This window comes from Dipodomys ordii, unplaced genomic scaffold (assembly GCF_000151885.1).
Source record: "Dipodomys ordii isolate 6190 unplaced genomic scaffold, Dord_2.0 Scaffold98, whole genome shotgun sequence".
Classification (NCBI taxonomy): domain Eukaryota; kingdom Metazoa; phylum Chordata; class Mammalia; order Rodentia; family Heteromyidae; genus Dipodomys; species Dipodomys ordii.
In genome coordinates, this window is record NW_012267314.1 from 2,380,177 (window position 1) to 2,396,906 (window position 16,730).

Genomic DNA, 16,730 nt, shown 5'->3' on the forward strand with positions numbered 1-16,730 from the left:
GAGAGAAGCCAGGAACAGGTGAATAGGTAAAGGAGGCCATCAGAAGTCTGGAGGTCCAGGACTGAACCCCAATTGCATGTGTACAGCAATGCTGCATGAAGCCATGGCACGGGAGTGTCTGGTCACCCATCAGAGTTCTGCCATGAAATGTGCACAGCTGGGCAAGCCGGGGAACTTGTTTAAGAAACAGGCAGGATGTGATGCATGAGGGAGGGGAATAGGGAGCAGCACTTGGAAAAGCCAAGCTAGGAGGTCACTCTCTTCCTAGAGTTCAAGCAAGGAAAGGCCGAGAGGGGAGATGGGAGTCACTGGGGCTCATGGTGTCTTTGGTTGATCTCCCACAGTGGGCAGAGAAGTGAATAGAGGAGGAGGTAGAAACAAATGGTGAGTATAAGTGATATTTTTGTTTTTCTGGTCCTGAGCCTTAAACTCAGGGCCTAGGCTCTGTCCCTGAGCTTTTCTGTGCTCAAGGCTAGCACCCTACCACTGAAGCCACAGCACCACATCTGGCTTTTTCTCAGTAGTTTATTAAAATATAGAGTCTCACAGCCTTTGCTTCCCAGGCTGGCTTTGAACCACAAGCCTCACATCTCAGCCTCCTGAGTAGCTAGGATTAGAGGCATGAGCCACTGCGCCCAGCAACTTCCTTTCTTAGTAAGTTATGAGATTTTTGTACCAAGTTGATTTTATTTTGATTGAGATTGAAATCATTTAACCCTAGATAAACCATTTAAAACAAACAATTCACTGGCAATTCAATATAGCCACAGTGTTGTGCAGCCACGCCCTCTGTTTCTAGTATATTTTTAAAGTTAATGTTTATTATTTTAAGTAGTTGCACAAGGGAGTTACCCTACAGCACACCATTTTATAAGTACACTGCCTCTCGAGCAATGTGACCCTCTCCTCATTCTCTCCCATCTCTCCCCACCCCTCACCCTCCCTCAGTGTTCTTAATTTCATAGGATATGCATTAAATTTGACTGCATTCTCTCTGTCATTTCTCTTTATTCCTCTACCCCTTCCTGTGGGTGGCCTCTCCATACTTCAAGTGCCTATTTCCTGGTATTCATTGTATTGGACGATAAGTTAGTTTTCTAAGGAATTATACCATCTGAATTCTGCCCTACAAACACCAAACTTGAGTTAATATATTTGTGTGCACCTGCGTATAATCCCTTATGTGTTTGCTTGTACATTTATAAATTAGTTCTATTTCCAGTATATTTTTGTCATCCCAAAAGGAATGTCCAGACCCTTTGAGCAGTCATTGTCTAATTCTCATTTTACCCCGTGCATGGAATCTCTGTGTTCTGTCTTTAGGAATTTCCTAGTCTGCATGCTTCATATAAATAGAATTACATAACATTAAACCTTTTATGTCTGATTTCATTTACTGAATGTTTTAAGGTTCAGCACCTAATAGAGACACTTTGTTCATTATTTATTCCTTTAATTAATAGGTAGTTAAAGACTGCATAATGTTCCATTGGGTGGGTTTACCACAGTTTTCTTGTTCCATATTATGGCTGCATATTTGGCTGTAAGGTGCACTGTTGGCGTGGCCACTGCATATGCATACACTTATTTGATTATCTTTTTTTTCATTCCCTTGGGAATACCTCTAGAGGTGGAACCCAACAGATCCTAAAACTAAATATATCACAAATGGAAATATCCACAGGAAATATTGTATATTAGCTCAAAAATTGATGATGTGTGACAAGAATTGTACTCGTTTCCTTACTTATGTATCTGTACAAATCTGTACATCACCTTTACAATAAAAATGTTGACTTATGCATTTATGTTATTTCAATAGTTTATGTGCTGTCTGAGAGAGGATTGATGAGGAAGTTACTATGTATTAGTTAATTATCCCACCAAGAAATAAGAAAACAGTATATATACAGGTGTATGTGGATTTTTAAGGAGAGAAGCACCAACTGGGATAGATTCTTCTAAGAATAAGGCCTACACATGAAGAATTGGATAGACTGCACCACATAGAGGGCTGAAGATGGTTTTTGTTGTTGTTGTTGTTTTGTTGGTCATGGGGCCTGAACTCTGGGCCTGGGCGCTGTCCCTCAGCTCTTCAGCTCAAGGCTAGCGCTCTACCACTTGAGCCACAGCGCCACTTCCAGCTTTTTCTGCTTATGTGGTGCTGAGGAATTGAACCCAGAGCCTCATGCATGCGAGGCAAGCACTCTACCGCTGAGCCACCTTCCCAGCCCACAGTTAATGCTTTTGAAGAAAAGAAAGCCAGTTACTCTGTAGCTTGGCAGTGAGAGCATGTGATGGTGATGAAATGAACTGGTAGCACCCACTGGCACTAACTTAACAGCTACTTTGCATGTAAAATGATGACCGTATTTTCAAAATCAACTTTTATCTTCTTCTGAGAACCAACGACTCCTTTATGTTAGCTCTTTTGGCTTCTATTTCTCAGGGACACCAGTGGCTGGAAAGCAAGTTGAGCTCCATGAATGACGTTCTAGCTTCTTTCTAGATCCCATGAACTATATCATAAACAGTACATTAACAGGTTCATGTTTGCATTCCTTACGGAATTTTGGGTGATTTAAAGAAACATTCATTCTATATTCTTAACTGTCATTTTTTTGCCCAAGTCTTTCCTCTATAGAAATAAACTATGGAGCTAAAATTTTTATAAGATGTGGTTCTGTGGTATAATTCCTCAAACTGCCTACAGACTTGGACAAAGAGAGAGTTTTTATTGAATATCTATTAAGGGTTTTGTTTATTTGGGCTCATTTAAGTCATATAAACCACAAGAAAAAAGACACCAGGATAGGATAAATTATTCAGGATTCTGGATACTGAGACCACAGGAGGATACTCTTAGGAAAGAAACAAAAAAGTGCAATGCCTACATGCGTCTTCATATTTATATAAATTAATATGTATCAAAATAAACTCCAAGATATAAAAACAACCTATCTCTCAAACTTTTTTTTGATGATTCTGTCTTCTTTTTGTACAGTGCACTCAAGTGTATAGCTTAGGGAGAGTGTGTGGGATGGCACCAAACTCAAGGGGAAAAGGGTGAAAAAGTTCAGCAGTGGAGCTCACTGGACACGGATGAAAGTGAACTGTACAACTCATGGGTGGAAATGGGAGGGAGGGACTGGGAGAGAATGAGGACACAGATGACACTATGCAAAGAGATGTACTCATTCCCTGATTCCTGCACTTGTAATCCCTCTGTAAGTCACTTTTGACATAACAATAAAATAAATTAATAATTAAAAAAAGAAAGGGCAGAAGGTAAACCCAGGATAGGAAGGAAGACCCGCTGGCCCTAAAGTTGAGGTTTGGTCCACCATAGCAAGAATGCTCGTGAGGCTTTGAAGTCCTATGCTTGTGGCTAGCAGCGTGTGGCCTACCCCCCAGCTGAGCTTAGCAGGACTCGGACTCGGATGGGTCGGCTTTGTGGGGTTTCCAAGAGACTGAGATTGGGAGGGGGCCAGAGCCTGCCACAGGGTGACCTTCCCTAAGCCGTGTCACATCACTCCCCGGAAAAGATTTGGTGACTTACCAGGAGAATATTAATCTTTCTCATCAACGAGGCATTAGTCAGGGCTGACCCAGCGAAGTGTGTGAGGTGACCTCATTTTATTTCTCTATCATGATCGTGTGTAATTGATCTCAATAAGTCAGTCACAGGTTGTCCATTTATTCCTGTCCGGTTTGTGTGTGTTTCAGGCAGAGAGAGCGGATGGATTCGTCAGTCTGTCTGATTTCTGTGTGGAAAGAGCATCTGAGTGCAAGAAGAAACAGTAAGTTGTCTCTTACCTTTCCCAGAGCCCCGAGTCTGGTTCCTATTCATCTGTCATATTTATCCTGGGATGTGGCCACCTGGAATGGAGCAGAGAAAATGCTCAGTGCTGGAGAGCTTTGAGTGTTGCAGGGTGGCACCTTACGCACTCATACATACGTTTAGTTTTGAATTTCCTGGAATGCCATTGTGTGGTGCAGCTTTCCAATCCCGATGACTGTGTTGGGGATGGAGCAAAGGACAGTGCTCCCGCCCAGAATGGTGTGGGGGTGGGGAAGGGGGGGTCCGCATGGAAAGGTTTTGAGACTATAAAGAGAACCAGTCTTTAACTGGACTCACCAGACACAGCTGTGTGAGTAGAGGCCGGTTCCTCCTAGCTCATCACGGTACTGTCAACAGCTTTCTTGGGAATGAATTCTCTAAGTCTTAAGTTTGGGACTAAGATAGAGTTTAAGCCCCAAAGACTTGAGAACTAAAAGACTCCAGTTAATTGTTCTATCTATGGAGAAAAACCCCCAGGAACATCTGTGCCCAGCCCCAGAGCCCAGTAGAGGGCTGGTGCTGTACTCTACATCCCAGATCTCCAACAGCTCCAGAGCTGCCAACAGCTCTTCGCAGGGTCTGTTGTGCTGTGTTTTGTATTCGTGCCCTCTGTCACCTTTTTCTTATTCTTTCTTCTACCCTTAATAGCTTTAACCAGCTTTCTCAGAAAAGGATACTTCCTTATTGTTAACTAGTGAATTGTTTTCCAGTAAGAACAATTAAGCTGGTATTAGCTTTAATTCTTTGCCCCTCTAGTATAGCAGCATGACTTTGGTTGGTTCTTGTGGTTTTGACTTGCAGGACTTCCAGTGTAAATGGCAAAGTGGAAACACTTTCTGTGTCTGGTATTTTTTAATGCTTTGTATTTTTCCTTTAAACAAAAATCCACTTTAGATTTTTTCTTTACCCAAATGGAGTGCCTTAGATATGGCTTCTGATAAGTTCTTGCTGTATAGAAGTACCGTGCCTCATCGCTTTCCTATAAATAAAGTTCTGTTAATGAACTTGATTACTTTGCTTGGTGGAACTGGTCTGAGTATTTTGAAATGGCGTCTTCATGATGCTGTTTTAGATGATTGTATCTTTGTAGTAAAGCAATTGTGCTGATATGTTTTAGTGGAAGCTATTGAATAGCTATGACTGTCTTGATGTGCTAGATTGACCTTTAAGCAAGGGGGTCAATAAAAACCAGACAATCAAAACCAAGCAGTAGATATTTAATGTGATAGTTATTCTTGTAAGTGTATAAAGAAAGCAGATAAGCTTGCAGTGTCGATATTTGACTGATACACTTTCAGGCCCACTGATGGTTACAAACTTTAACTCTTGTGTTTTCATGCCTTTCTCCTTGTAGTGCATTTAAGATCAATCATCCTCAGATCAAGACCTTTTATTTTGCAGCTGAGAATTTACAGGAAATGAACGTGTAAGTAGAGGAAAATGTCAAATGCAATATTGCTGAGAGCAAATTTACTTTGGTTAGGCATGGGAATTTTAAGCCAGTTCCTATTAAATTACTATCTGCTTTATTTTTTGCCACTTTAGAGATTCCTTTCTGGAGCAACCACTCCAGAAGAAGACTGAGATCACCCTATGGGCAGTGGTGCCTTTGTGTTTGTTCTGTTTCCTCACAGTGTTTGCAATGGGCCTCTTCTGAGCCTCTTGAGTTAGGTTCAGTTCTTCACTTCATTTTTTGGTCTCAAGGATCTTCTGGTTCCACCTGAACAGCATTGAAAAAAAAATGGACCTAGCAGGGGTGGAATGACCACAATATCTGTAGTTACAGTCAAAACACAGCCAACAGTGACATCATCCCTCTGCTCCAGGGGTAGTATCCTGACACTTATTATATGCCTACTTCAAGTTCTAGCAATAAGATAATCACACTCAAGTCAAAAAGAAAAAAGAAAAAGGGAGTGAGAGAGAGAGAGAAAGAAAGAAGAGATCTTCTGTCCCTTAAAGTCTAAAAGACTTATTTTTGCTAATTGCTACTATAAGTTGTGGGAGGCCACTTACATTTCACATCTGTGTACAGCTGGGTAATCGGATGTACACGTTTAACTGTTGTATTTCAGAAGACCATTCTGAGCTTATCTATAATCCCAGCTACTCAGGAGGCTTAAAGTGGGGGGATCAAGGTTTGAGGCCAGTCCAGGCAAGAAAAGACAAGAGGTCTTCCTTTCTCCTCTGGTATTCTTCTGAAGGAAACCACTAAGTGGAATAAGAAGTAGACAGAAGTCCTTATAAGAAAAAATTTCCTTGTGAATTGGTGTCACAAGGAGAAAGATTTGAAAGTCTCGCGGAACTGATAGCTCCCAAGCATTGTGATTTTTCAGCTCCCATGTGCAGGGCTTAGCTGGTGTGTGTGCTTGTCATCCAGAACACATGTAAAATGCTCTTGCTTAGAGCCAATTCCATTTGCAACTTACATCCCTAGAGTCTCTCCCTTCCTGCTGCCCCTCTGGGGCAGACTAAGGCACATCACAATGGCTGTTCTTTTGAGAGCCGCTGTATGTGATTTGTATCATCCGGGGGGCACTAGCTAGAATTCCCAGTGTCTCTTTTTCCCTTCACACAACTGGTTAAAATATGTCGTTTATGGAATCTCTCCTGTGCGTGCCACTGCAGCAGATGCTGGGTGATGGGGTAAACATTCACGCATCCACCCATCCACCTACACAATACTCCTCCATCCAGGCAGACTACGTTGAGATGTGCCTTATTTATTTGGACACAATAATTCATTTCCTCTGCTTATTTGCCCTTCATCATTTTTCTTTGTCTTCTTGCTTTAGGAAATTAAAGAAAATAGAAGCTGCCTTTTATCACATGCAAGCACCCACCTACCCACACACCCACACACCCCCCCCCACACACATACACACACACACACACATGCACATACAGCTTCCTCTTCCCTGAGAAGCCCCATATGGGTAGGAGCATTTCACCTAACCTTTCAACCCTCTTCCACAGCACCTCTCATCTGCTCTACCACGTCCCTACAGAGGAGGGTAGAATACCTCACAGGAAGTTGGGAAACTGGGTTAGCTGTGCAATGCAAGGAATAGACAATGGAGTCTTCTAAATAAGCCTCATTTACTCCTGCAAAGAGAGAAGCTGCTTTTGTCCTAGTTCTGAGTTTAGCTTTTCCTCCGTTGGTCTTTTCAAACATCTGACATAAACGTTAAGAACAGATACACAAAAGGGTAGGATTTTTAAAACTTCATAACACTATTTTTTATAAGTGAAAGTGATAGGAATATTTATCAGAAGAGAAATACGGCAGAGAAAGGAAACACGGCATAGATCTGTCACAAGAAGACAAAACTTCAGCCCGCATCAACCATCTTGCTCCATCTTTTACTGCTAACTGATTTTTTTTTTTGCCAGTCCTGGGGCTTGAACTCAGGGCCTAGGCACTATCCCTGAGCTTCTTTTTGCTCAAGGCTAGCACTCTACCACTTGAGCCACAGCACTGTTTTCAGCTTTTTCTGTGTATGTGGTGCTGAGGAATCGAACCCAGGGCTTCATGCATGCTAGGCAAGCACTCTACCACTAAGCCACATTCCCAGCCTTGGTGCTAAGTGGTGTGTGGAAAGAGGCCCCACCCACAGGTCCTTACAGCCTGTGGTACCACTCAGACACCAATGAAGTCCACCTGGTTCTTGAGGGCCTTTCAGGAGAGAGACAGTGCTGCCCATTGTCCCGCCTCTCCCAATGAAGCAATCCCATCCGAGTGAAAATGTTCTCCCGTGTAGTCAGATACACTTTTCAACCAAGCTCCTTTCCTGGCTGTCTGAATCCAGTGTATTTCTGATGGATTTCCTCTCTGAGTCTCACATGGGAGTTACGTAGCTGCCTGATATAACCACCCTAACCTGCCACGTTCAGCCTGTTTATCTTCAGGTGCTGTATTCTCCACTGGCAGGTTCTTATGTAACAACAGATGGTGTTGTATGGGTATTAGCTGTAGCTATGACTTATACTACACCTTATTGGATTTAAATCAGTATTTGTTACAATTATCAAGGTCAAGAACGTATTATCTGTCTATGTTCTAAAGAGTTGGTAATTTACTTGAACTTCTGTGGGTGTTTCTTTTTCCAACTTGAAATCAAGACATAGATTAGGTTTTGGACTTAAAGTGCCTGGATTCCTGTTTCACAGAGAAATGATTTTAAGCATCCATTTTGTTTTCTTCAAAAAAGGCTACATGCAATGTGTTAACACTTTGAAGCGTCATTTAAATTCTTAACATTATTTATTGTAGTGAGGTCTTACAAAAATGCTTCCTAACATTAAAATTTTTTTTGTAGACCTTCTCAGGGACCTTAATGACTTTGCTTATCCTTACGGCTCTATTAATGACTGTTTAAATCTCTACATAAACTCAGTTAGGTAAGCAGACTCACTGGCTGGCTTTGAATCGCTATTTCAAGCATCATTTAAAAATTGCTTATCTGGCTCTTCATGGATAAATGGCCCATCATGTAGTGCTTGAATATTTCACTATTTTTTTCTATTAATATTACTGTTACTGAATTTTATTGTGCCAGTGGTTCAAAATCTGATATGAAGAAGTAATGCTGGAACTTAAGCCAGTTCCCGTTTTATTATCCTGAAGACTCCCCCTCCCCCCCTCCCCCCCCCCACCGTGGTCATAGGAAGAAGTCTTTCTCTGACCAGAGTACCCAGATTAGATGTGGAGATTTGTTTCACAATAACACTGAAATGCCTTTCTCTCTTATGATGAGCCTGGGTAGGCCAGTACGTGGTGGATGGGGAGGGACTTGGTGAGATGCAGGACTTAAGAGGTAAGGACATGGTTCTTTTTGGACATCCATCTCCTTGGGTAACTGCCTTTTTGGATGGTGACATTTCCCCTATGGACGATGAGTGAAAGCTTTGGTGTTCTGCAGGGATCCTCAATTTATAAGCACAGGATGAGTAATAAGGGCAATGAGAGAGTTGGTTTCTAAGCAGAGCTGGGAATTTCTGCCTTTCCTCAGACAGTGTTTGTGGGAAGAACAGTCTTGTTTTCTACATCCGTTTCCTAATACTGTGCATCTCCAACACACACATTCACATTACATGAATATACAACAAATTCCCAGCAAACATCTGTCATTCCCCTTATGTAAATATCAGCCTTGTGTGCATCTATCTACTTAGCCACCAATACAAGTTTATGTACTGCCAGGAGACCGAAAAAAGTTCTCAGCTGTTGAGGGGCTCTAAGAGGTGGGCTCTAGAAAGGAGAATGGTCAAATGGGAGTCTAGACAGGTACTGCTTTATCACAGCAAGGAGCTAATGGTGACAAGAAAAAGCAACTGGGTTTGGGGTAAGGGTTGAGGCAGTTTTTCTTTTTTGTCAAAACTCTTTACTTTGCCATGTTTTCATGTCTCTGGAAGGATCTTAGAGCTGCCGGTACCCTTAATTCAAAAGTATATGCATTTTTTGTCCTTGCTTTTAAACTTGCCTGTTTCACTTTTAAATGCTTTTTCAAATGGGAGCTCATGCAAGTATGGCATCAAGTGTGAGCCAAACACTACTAAAATGATATTCTTAAAGGGGAGTGATGGAATTTATTGTTTTGCCTGGTCGCCTTTTTAAAACGTACTTTTAAGTGTTTCAGTTAAGGAATGCACAAAACATTCTTATAAAAGTGAGATACTATAAAAGAAAAAGTGAGAGACTGCCCAAGCCCTTTACAACTAATTCAACTTCTCCCTGTGGGGCTAACCACTTCTGAGAGTAAGTTGTATGTCTTTTCTGATGCTTTTCTGCATGCAGATATACAGATAGATAATTGTACACACAGATGTATCATTGTACAGTACATTAGGGTAGGCTAACTGTATTGCTCTAAATTTGTGCCTTTCAATAACCAGTGTATTAGAAATTTTCAAGTCATTACTTCTCCCTTTATCATTTTATTAGCTTCCTTTTAATATGGCATTGATGGAATCCACGTGATAATATATGTATCCATTTCCCATTAACAGCACTTTCCCAAATTTGTGTGCCCCCAAATGTCTTTTTGTAGACTAGCTATTGGACAAAGAGAATGGAATTTAAATTTTGAATAATATCTAAATCCCTGCTCAAAATCGGCTATGGTTAACTCAGCAATTTTCTCCTTAGAAATCAATGATATTTTTAATCTCTGACAATCTTTGCCAAATCTACTGATTGGCAGAAATTTTTCCTGTGCTTAGACGAACATTCTCCAAAGTACTGTGATTTTTTTTTTGATGGTCTTGGCGCCTGAACTCTGGACTTGAACACTGCCCTCAGCTCTTCAGCTCAAGGCTAGCACTCTACCACTTGAGCTAGTGCCACGTCTGGCCTTTTCTGCTTATGTGATGCTGAAGAATTGAACCTAGAACCTCATGCACGTGGGGCAAGCTCTCTACCACTGAGCCACCTTCCCAACCCTGTGATATATATATATATATATATATATATATATATATTGTTTGTTGTTGTTCCTTTGTTCTGCTATTCCGTTGGCTGAGATGAGCATTTCCTGGTTGCTATGGCATGATCTGAGCCCTGGGACTGGTCTAGTCTTACATGGCAGTTAGAGAACTCAGGCTTATTGTGGTGCTGAAGACAACTTGTTAAAAGATGTCATCTTCTTTTTTGTCTGTGGAATTTTCTATTTTAAGAGCAAATTTATTATATTTTTTTCCTCTCAAAAATGAGCACAGCAAAATCATGGTTAGCTGAAACTTGGGTAAGAATTTCTAAATGGTTCACAACTGTAAATTTGGAAATATAGAATGTTTATGTTTATACCTGCTAAATAAATAATTCATGGTGCATTGCATGACTAAGAGAAATGAAAACTTTAAATGAATTGATAAATGGTAAGTCTATATTTGTTGACTTAGGCAATTATTGAATGCTCTATTTTTTTAAAGGAAAGAATGAATACACAATATGGAGTATTTAAAAATATAAAAAAAAACTAGAAATAAGTAGGAAACAGTTCTCCTAGATATTGACTGCCTCAAAGCAACATTTTTCCTTTCAGAACAAGATATATAAGTAGGAATCTATGAGAGACACATTTTATTTCATATCTTTGAAAAAAATTGTTTTCAGATGTGTTTCTGATAAAAACTTGAGACGAAACTACAGTGGCTTGAAATTACAAGCCGAGTTTGAGTTTCCTAAGATATACCTAATTCTATTTTTGGTTTGGTGTTTAATTGGAATCAATTATCAATGAAATGATAAATCAGTAGAGAAGAGAACCTTGTTGCTTTTTTATCGTACATATTTTTAAAGGAATTAAAAATTTTCCCAACTTAGAAACCTCTGTTAAACTCTAGCTGTAGATCTTCTGCCGAGTGATATAAGAATCTTTCTGGTGCAAAAATGGATGGTCTCTGAAATACATCAACATTATTAAGAATGATGTATACATATTTTTAATAGTCAAGTGATTAAATTCAATGATAAATGTTTTGATGGTTTCAACAAGTTCCTGATGCATGATCACGTAAGAAGGTGGTTGTTCATATATATAGGATATTTAATTTAGCTTTCCAGTTAAGTTAGATAGCACAATGGCTTTCCTCGTTTATCTTCCAAAGCATACCTCAAGTAAAGATAGTAGCCAAGTCCTATAAAGCCAGAGTCCCAGAATTTATACTATGCATGGCAATATTTATATGAACAGTGGAATTAAGACTTAACTTCAAGACCAAGTCTGACATGGGGTCCAATCTTGATGGTCAAACATCTACTTTCTATTTGAATCTTAGGTGGTTAAGTAAGCTTGGACTAGCTGTAACCCATCAAGAAACAACTACAAAGGATGAAGGTTTGTTTTATTTCATATTTCTGAAAATTTAACATGAATCATTTTTTTAGAAAGGCAAAAAAATTGCAGTCTGTGTAGTCGGATCCTGATGAAACAGGATTTGGCATTTTAAGTGATTTGAAATATAGAGACAGGCACAGTCATGCAGATTTATCCACATGAAACGGGGCCTCCTGTGCCAGCCCCGGGATTTTTGCACTTCACCCACACATGAGAAGCCGGGGCTTCACTGATATCTCAAACAAATGCCACTGCAAATGTTTCATTACTCTACTCACGTACATAGGCATGAACTTGTCATGAGCAAGTCAGATGATTTTCATCCCCCTATTTTCTCTCTGATAGTTTTTAACATTTCTGCCAGGTGTGCTGAAACTAATTTCCCTGAAGTTGCATGAGGAATCTGAAAGTCACATGGGGACACACACTGTATTTTTAGTGCCATCCGTGGCTTTCAGTGTTCAAAAGCTACAGCATTCTCCTTCTACCCAGTGATGCGATTGCCCAATGTGGAGACCAGCAAGGCTGCAGCCAGGGCTGCATAGCAGAGCCACTGTTGATAAACTCGGACCACAGAAGATTTGGGGATTAGAAGAAAGGAGTTACATCTTTTAATAACAAAACCATATAATCTTAAATTTAAAATTGAAATGTGACAAGTTGATTTCAAACAAGGGAATGTAATAGGGTGAAATTAGTTTCCTAGTCATCTTCTTGGCCTTCTTTTCTTTAAAATAACTGCCCAATGGGTGTAGATTGGGGGAGGGGGAGCACCAAACAAACAAACAAAAAGCTCTCCTGGTATTGATGATCTTCCATGCCCGGTCCCAAGCCCTTCTGCTGCTGCTTCTGTTAGTTCTCAGGGGCCCCCCAAATACCTGGCTCAGCTTAGCACTCCTTACTTTTTTGATACACCATGAATTGTTTAGTTACAGGCAGATGCCACTTTCTCAGCTCATTATAGTTTGTACCCAATCACTACTGATTTTCTTCACCCCTGAGCACATGCCTTCCCTCTCTGAGGAATCATTTCACTGTCCCTCAGCTGCAATAGGTCCTCTTCCTGCATACTGCGTGTTCTTTGAGGTCAGCAACCCCGTGAGGCTACTTGTATCTCCCTGCTATTTAATGCCTTTGTACCAGATTCACTAGATTTGTGATGTGGAAATTGGGTTGAAATTGCAGAGCCAGATGGAGAAAAACCTTCGCTTATAAATTATGGGATAACTGCAAGTGTTAACATGCTAAGCATTTTCTTTTTCTTTTCTTTCCTTTTTCCCTTTGTTTCTTTTTGCTGTAGAATGCTATAGTGAGAGTGAGCAGGAAGAGTCTGAACTAGCTGGGGAGACACCCCCACCTCCTTATGCTTCCCAGACCTCATCGCCTGTGGTACGTACAGACACATGCAGTCTACTGGTCGGTGATCACATGCGTCAAGCTCATTCTTTCCAATTAGACAGGGACTGCTTCAATTGATGAAATTTCAAATTAATCTAAGTTATTTTTAAGACGACTCTAAATTGCTCTTTGGGGACCTGTCTAAGAGCAGCAGCAGTTCCTGAGGTGCTGATTTTGTCCCTCCTCCACATGGAACCGTGGTAAAGGTTCAGGATCTGGTGCCTGACCTAGTCATGGATCCCGCTTAGAGGATTCATGGAAATGCAAAAGGATTCTAAATGGTAGGCCAATGTTAATTTAGACCCTACCTGTTCTCAGAGAGGACTTAAAAGTTAGAATTTTGTCAAGATTGAGACTTAAACTGAGGGCTTCCGGCTTGCTTGATTTGCTCCCTTGGCTAGTCACCTCTCAATTTGAGCCATGCCTCCAGTCCAGTTTTTTTCTGGTTATTTTTTAGATGGAATCTTGAGATTTTCTGCCAGGGCTGGCTTCTAACTGTGCTCCTCCGGACCTCAGTGTTCTTAGGATGATTCGCAGTAGCTCCCGGCATCTGACTTCAGAAAGGTTTAAACTTCTTTGCCTGGCTGTGTATTCTGTAAATTTCCTAGAGTAGGTGAAAGGGACAAATAGAGCATTAAAAGAAAAGTCAGAAGATGGGAAGCCAGGAGTGGGATTAGTTCATTAATGTTATAAGTGGGATGATTTTTTTATTCACTAGGGATAAATCTAAATTTCATTCTAAGCTTTAGTAGTTTAGGTTATTACTGGGTATTATGATTTCCTTTTTTTCTTAAAAACTCTACAAAGGGTCAGAAAGTTATCACTGACAATGTGGACTTAGATGTTTTTGTTTTTCTAGGTTGGCCTGACAGGCTGATTTGAGCTTGGGATCTTTCTTCTTCAACCTCCTGAATAACACCTCCACCATGCCTGGCCTATAGTTATAGATTTTGCTTAACTCACCTACTTATTTTTTTTTTTTTGTCGGTCGTGGGGCTTGAACTCTGGGCCTGGGCACTGTCCCTCAGCTCTTCAGCTCAAGGCGAGCGCTCTACCACTTGAGCTACAGCGCCACTTCCGGTTTTCTGGTGGTTTATTGGAAATAGGAGTCTCATGGTCTCTCCTGCCCGGGCTGGCTTTGAACCGTGATCCTCAGATCTCAGCCTCCTCAGTAGCTAGGATTACAGGTATGAGCCACCAGCGCCCGGCCACCTACTTATTTTTTTGGTGGTGGTATCGAACTTGTCCTGTCATGCCAAGTACACACTGTAAATATGCACTCTACCTCTGAGCTATAATCTCAGCCAGATTTGTGGATTTATATATTTATCATGTACTAGAATTTACACAAATGCTTTGAAGGTGTCATCATTTAATCTTCAAATAACCTTGAGAAGTTGTATTACTTAATTTGCATTTTACTAACTACTAATAAGGCTACACATCTTTACAGGTTCATTAGCTACTTGTATTGTCTCTTTAGTGAAGTGTACATTTATATCTGAGGTCTCTTGTTTTTCTTCTCCTTTTTTCTGATTAGTAAGATTTCTTAATTTATTATTCAATACCCAAGGATAATATATAACTGTTAGCTAAATACAAGCACATCTCACTTCTTATTTTTAAAAAAATCATTTCATGATTTCTTCTTGTAAGCCTATATTCTTGATTTGAATGTGTCAGCTTTATCCATTGCTTCTGTAGGGCTCTGAAACCAGTTTTTGACCCCAGGCTCAAAGTCCACAAGTTCCACCCAGCAGGTCTGACCAGCTAACTTCTCTATGGCAGATAAAAAGACACAATAAAGGGCCAAGAAGGAAGATTTGTTACATGGCATCGGGGGAGACAGCACTTCAGTTCCCCTTTAGCCATCTTTGTGATATAAGTATGAGGGAGTGAAAGGTGAGAGGTAGTCATGATGATTTAATAGTCTTGGTTGATCATTATTTTAGTCTTTTAGAAGAGTTCTAGAGAAGTTGCTAAGTCTGTCATTTCTGGTCAGAATAAGCAAGTCCTCACTGGTTGGTAGGTAACCTGTCCTCAGAAGGCTCTACTGTTCTATAGAAGTGGTTTCCATCTCTTTTCATAAAGATACTATGCATCAGAATGTCCTTCCCTGAATCCAAGGTCATTGTAGAGTGGCTATGGAGAGAATGGCTTAGAATAGAAACACATAAAACGGAGACAGTTATGCTAAGCTTTCCTCCTGCTTTTAATTAATCTGGGGGGTCAGCTACCAATGGAAAAAAAAACCACTCCTGTTCCCCCCCACACCCCACCTCACCAAACAGGTTATAAATACCTCTAGAGCTAGTTAGTCTTTTTTTCTGGTTTAAAAATGTTTCCTATCTTAAGATCATAGAGACGATATTATGTTTTACAATGATTGAGGAACCAGGTTTGGGAATGTTGAACAGCACAGTAAACCAAACACTTGAGGCAAGAATCTCTGTGGTCTGGCTTTATAGTAATTATTCATTCCACTGTACCAGAGTACTTGCTTATCCAGATACCCAAAGCTCAAGGATAATTGGCTGGGCACAATGACTCTTGCCTGTCCTCTTAGCTACTTGGGAGGTAGAGACCAAGAGGATTATGGTTCAAGGTCAGCCTGTGCAAAAAGCTTGCCAGATCACATCTCAATCGATAATAAATTGGTTATGGCACATGCTTGTTATCCCAGCTACACAGGATGTGTAAATAGGAGGATCTTTGTCCAGGTCAGCCCTGGGAATAGACACAATACCCTATCAAATAATATATAAAACAATAAAGGACTGGAGGCAACACGAGACCCCTAGTACCTGGGGCTGGGAAGGTGACTTGCATAGAGTCACTTGTAGAGTGCTTGTCTTGCATACATGAGGGCCTGGGTTCGATTCCTCAGCATCACATAAACAGAAAAAGGAAGTGGTGCTGTGGTTCAGGTGGTAGAATGCTAGCCTTGAGGTGGAGAACTGAGGGACAGAGCCCAAGCCCACAGTTCAGGCCCCATGACTGACAAACAAACAAACAAAAAGCCAAAAAAAACCTCAGTACTTAAGAAAAATCAAAATAAATAAAAAACCTCGAGTTTAAACTGAGTTATTAGTCAAATGTTTAAAATTTTCTAAGTTGATCAGTTTTTGGACAGGCTACTAGCGCTAGCATTTTTCTTAAGCAATATGTTGGAAAACAGTCAAATAAATGTTGAATAGGTTTTTTTTTTTAATTCCTTAGCAACAGAATATGTTCTTTCTGCTCACATATTTGTGGGCAGATTTTGTTTTTGTTTTCTCTCTTTGCAGAAAAACAGACATCTAAAGTATTTGGTTAAATAGCATTCAGGATTTTTATTTAATAAATGAAGTTAAAAAATAAATCTTAGTACCTTTACCCAGTGCATGATTCTGGATATAAACTTGTTATCTAATGAATAGTTGGCAAAGAGTTTCTCCTCTTCTGTAGGCTTTTTATTTTGAGAATTCTTTATTTTGAGAATTGTTTCCTTTGATGTGAAAACATTTTTTTTACTTTAATGTAATCCCATTTGCCAGTTCTCCTCTTATCCTCTTCCTCCCCCTCCTCCTCCCCCCTCTCCTCCTCCCCCTCCTCCTCTTCTCCCTCTCCTCCTCCTTTCCTCCTCTTCTACCTCCTCCTCCTCCTCCTCCCCC

At 40.5% G+C, this 16,730-nt stretch overlaps 2 protein-coding genes across 9 annotated transcripts in view; one reads left to right on the forward strand and one right to left on the reverse strand.

Moving 5' to 3' along the window:
- Ipcef1 (interaction protein for cytohesin exchange factors 1) overlaps positions 1-16,730 on the forward strand; it is a 149,188-nt gene that overhangs the window by 106,986 nt on the left and 25,472 nt on the right. For all 8 annotated transcript variants that reach the window (XM_013026973.1, XM_013026974.1, XM_013026972.1 and 5 more), the window contains 4 exons: positions 3,727-3,800; positions 5,196-5,267; positions 11,621-11,679; positions 12,980-13,068. In XM_013026973.1, coding sequence (XP_012882427.1) covers positions 3,727-3,800; positions 5,196-5,267; positions 11,621-11,679; positions 12,980-13,068 — 294 coding nt within the window. The remainder of the gene's footprint in view (positions 1-3,726; positions 3,801-5,195; positions 5,268-11,620; positions 11,680-12,979; positions 13,069-16,730) is intronic.
- Oprm1 (opioid receptor, mu 1) overlaps positions 1-16,730 on the reverse strand; it is a 123,493-nt gene that overhangs the window by 16,503 nt on the left and 90,260 nt on the right. The gene's annotated exons all lie outside the window — the stretch shown is intronic.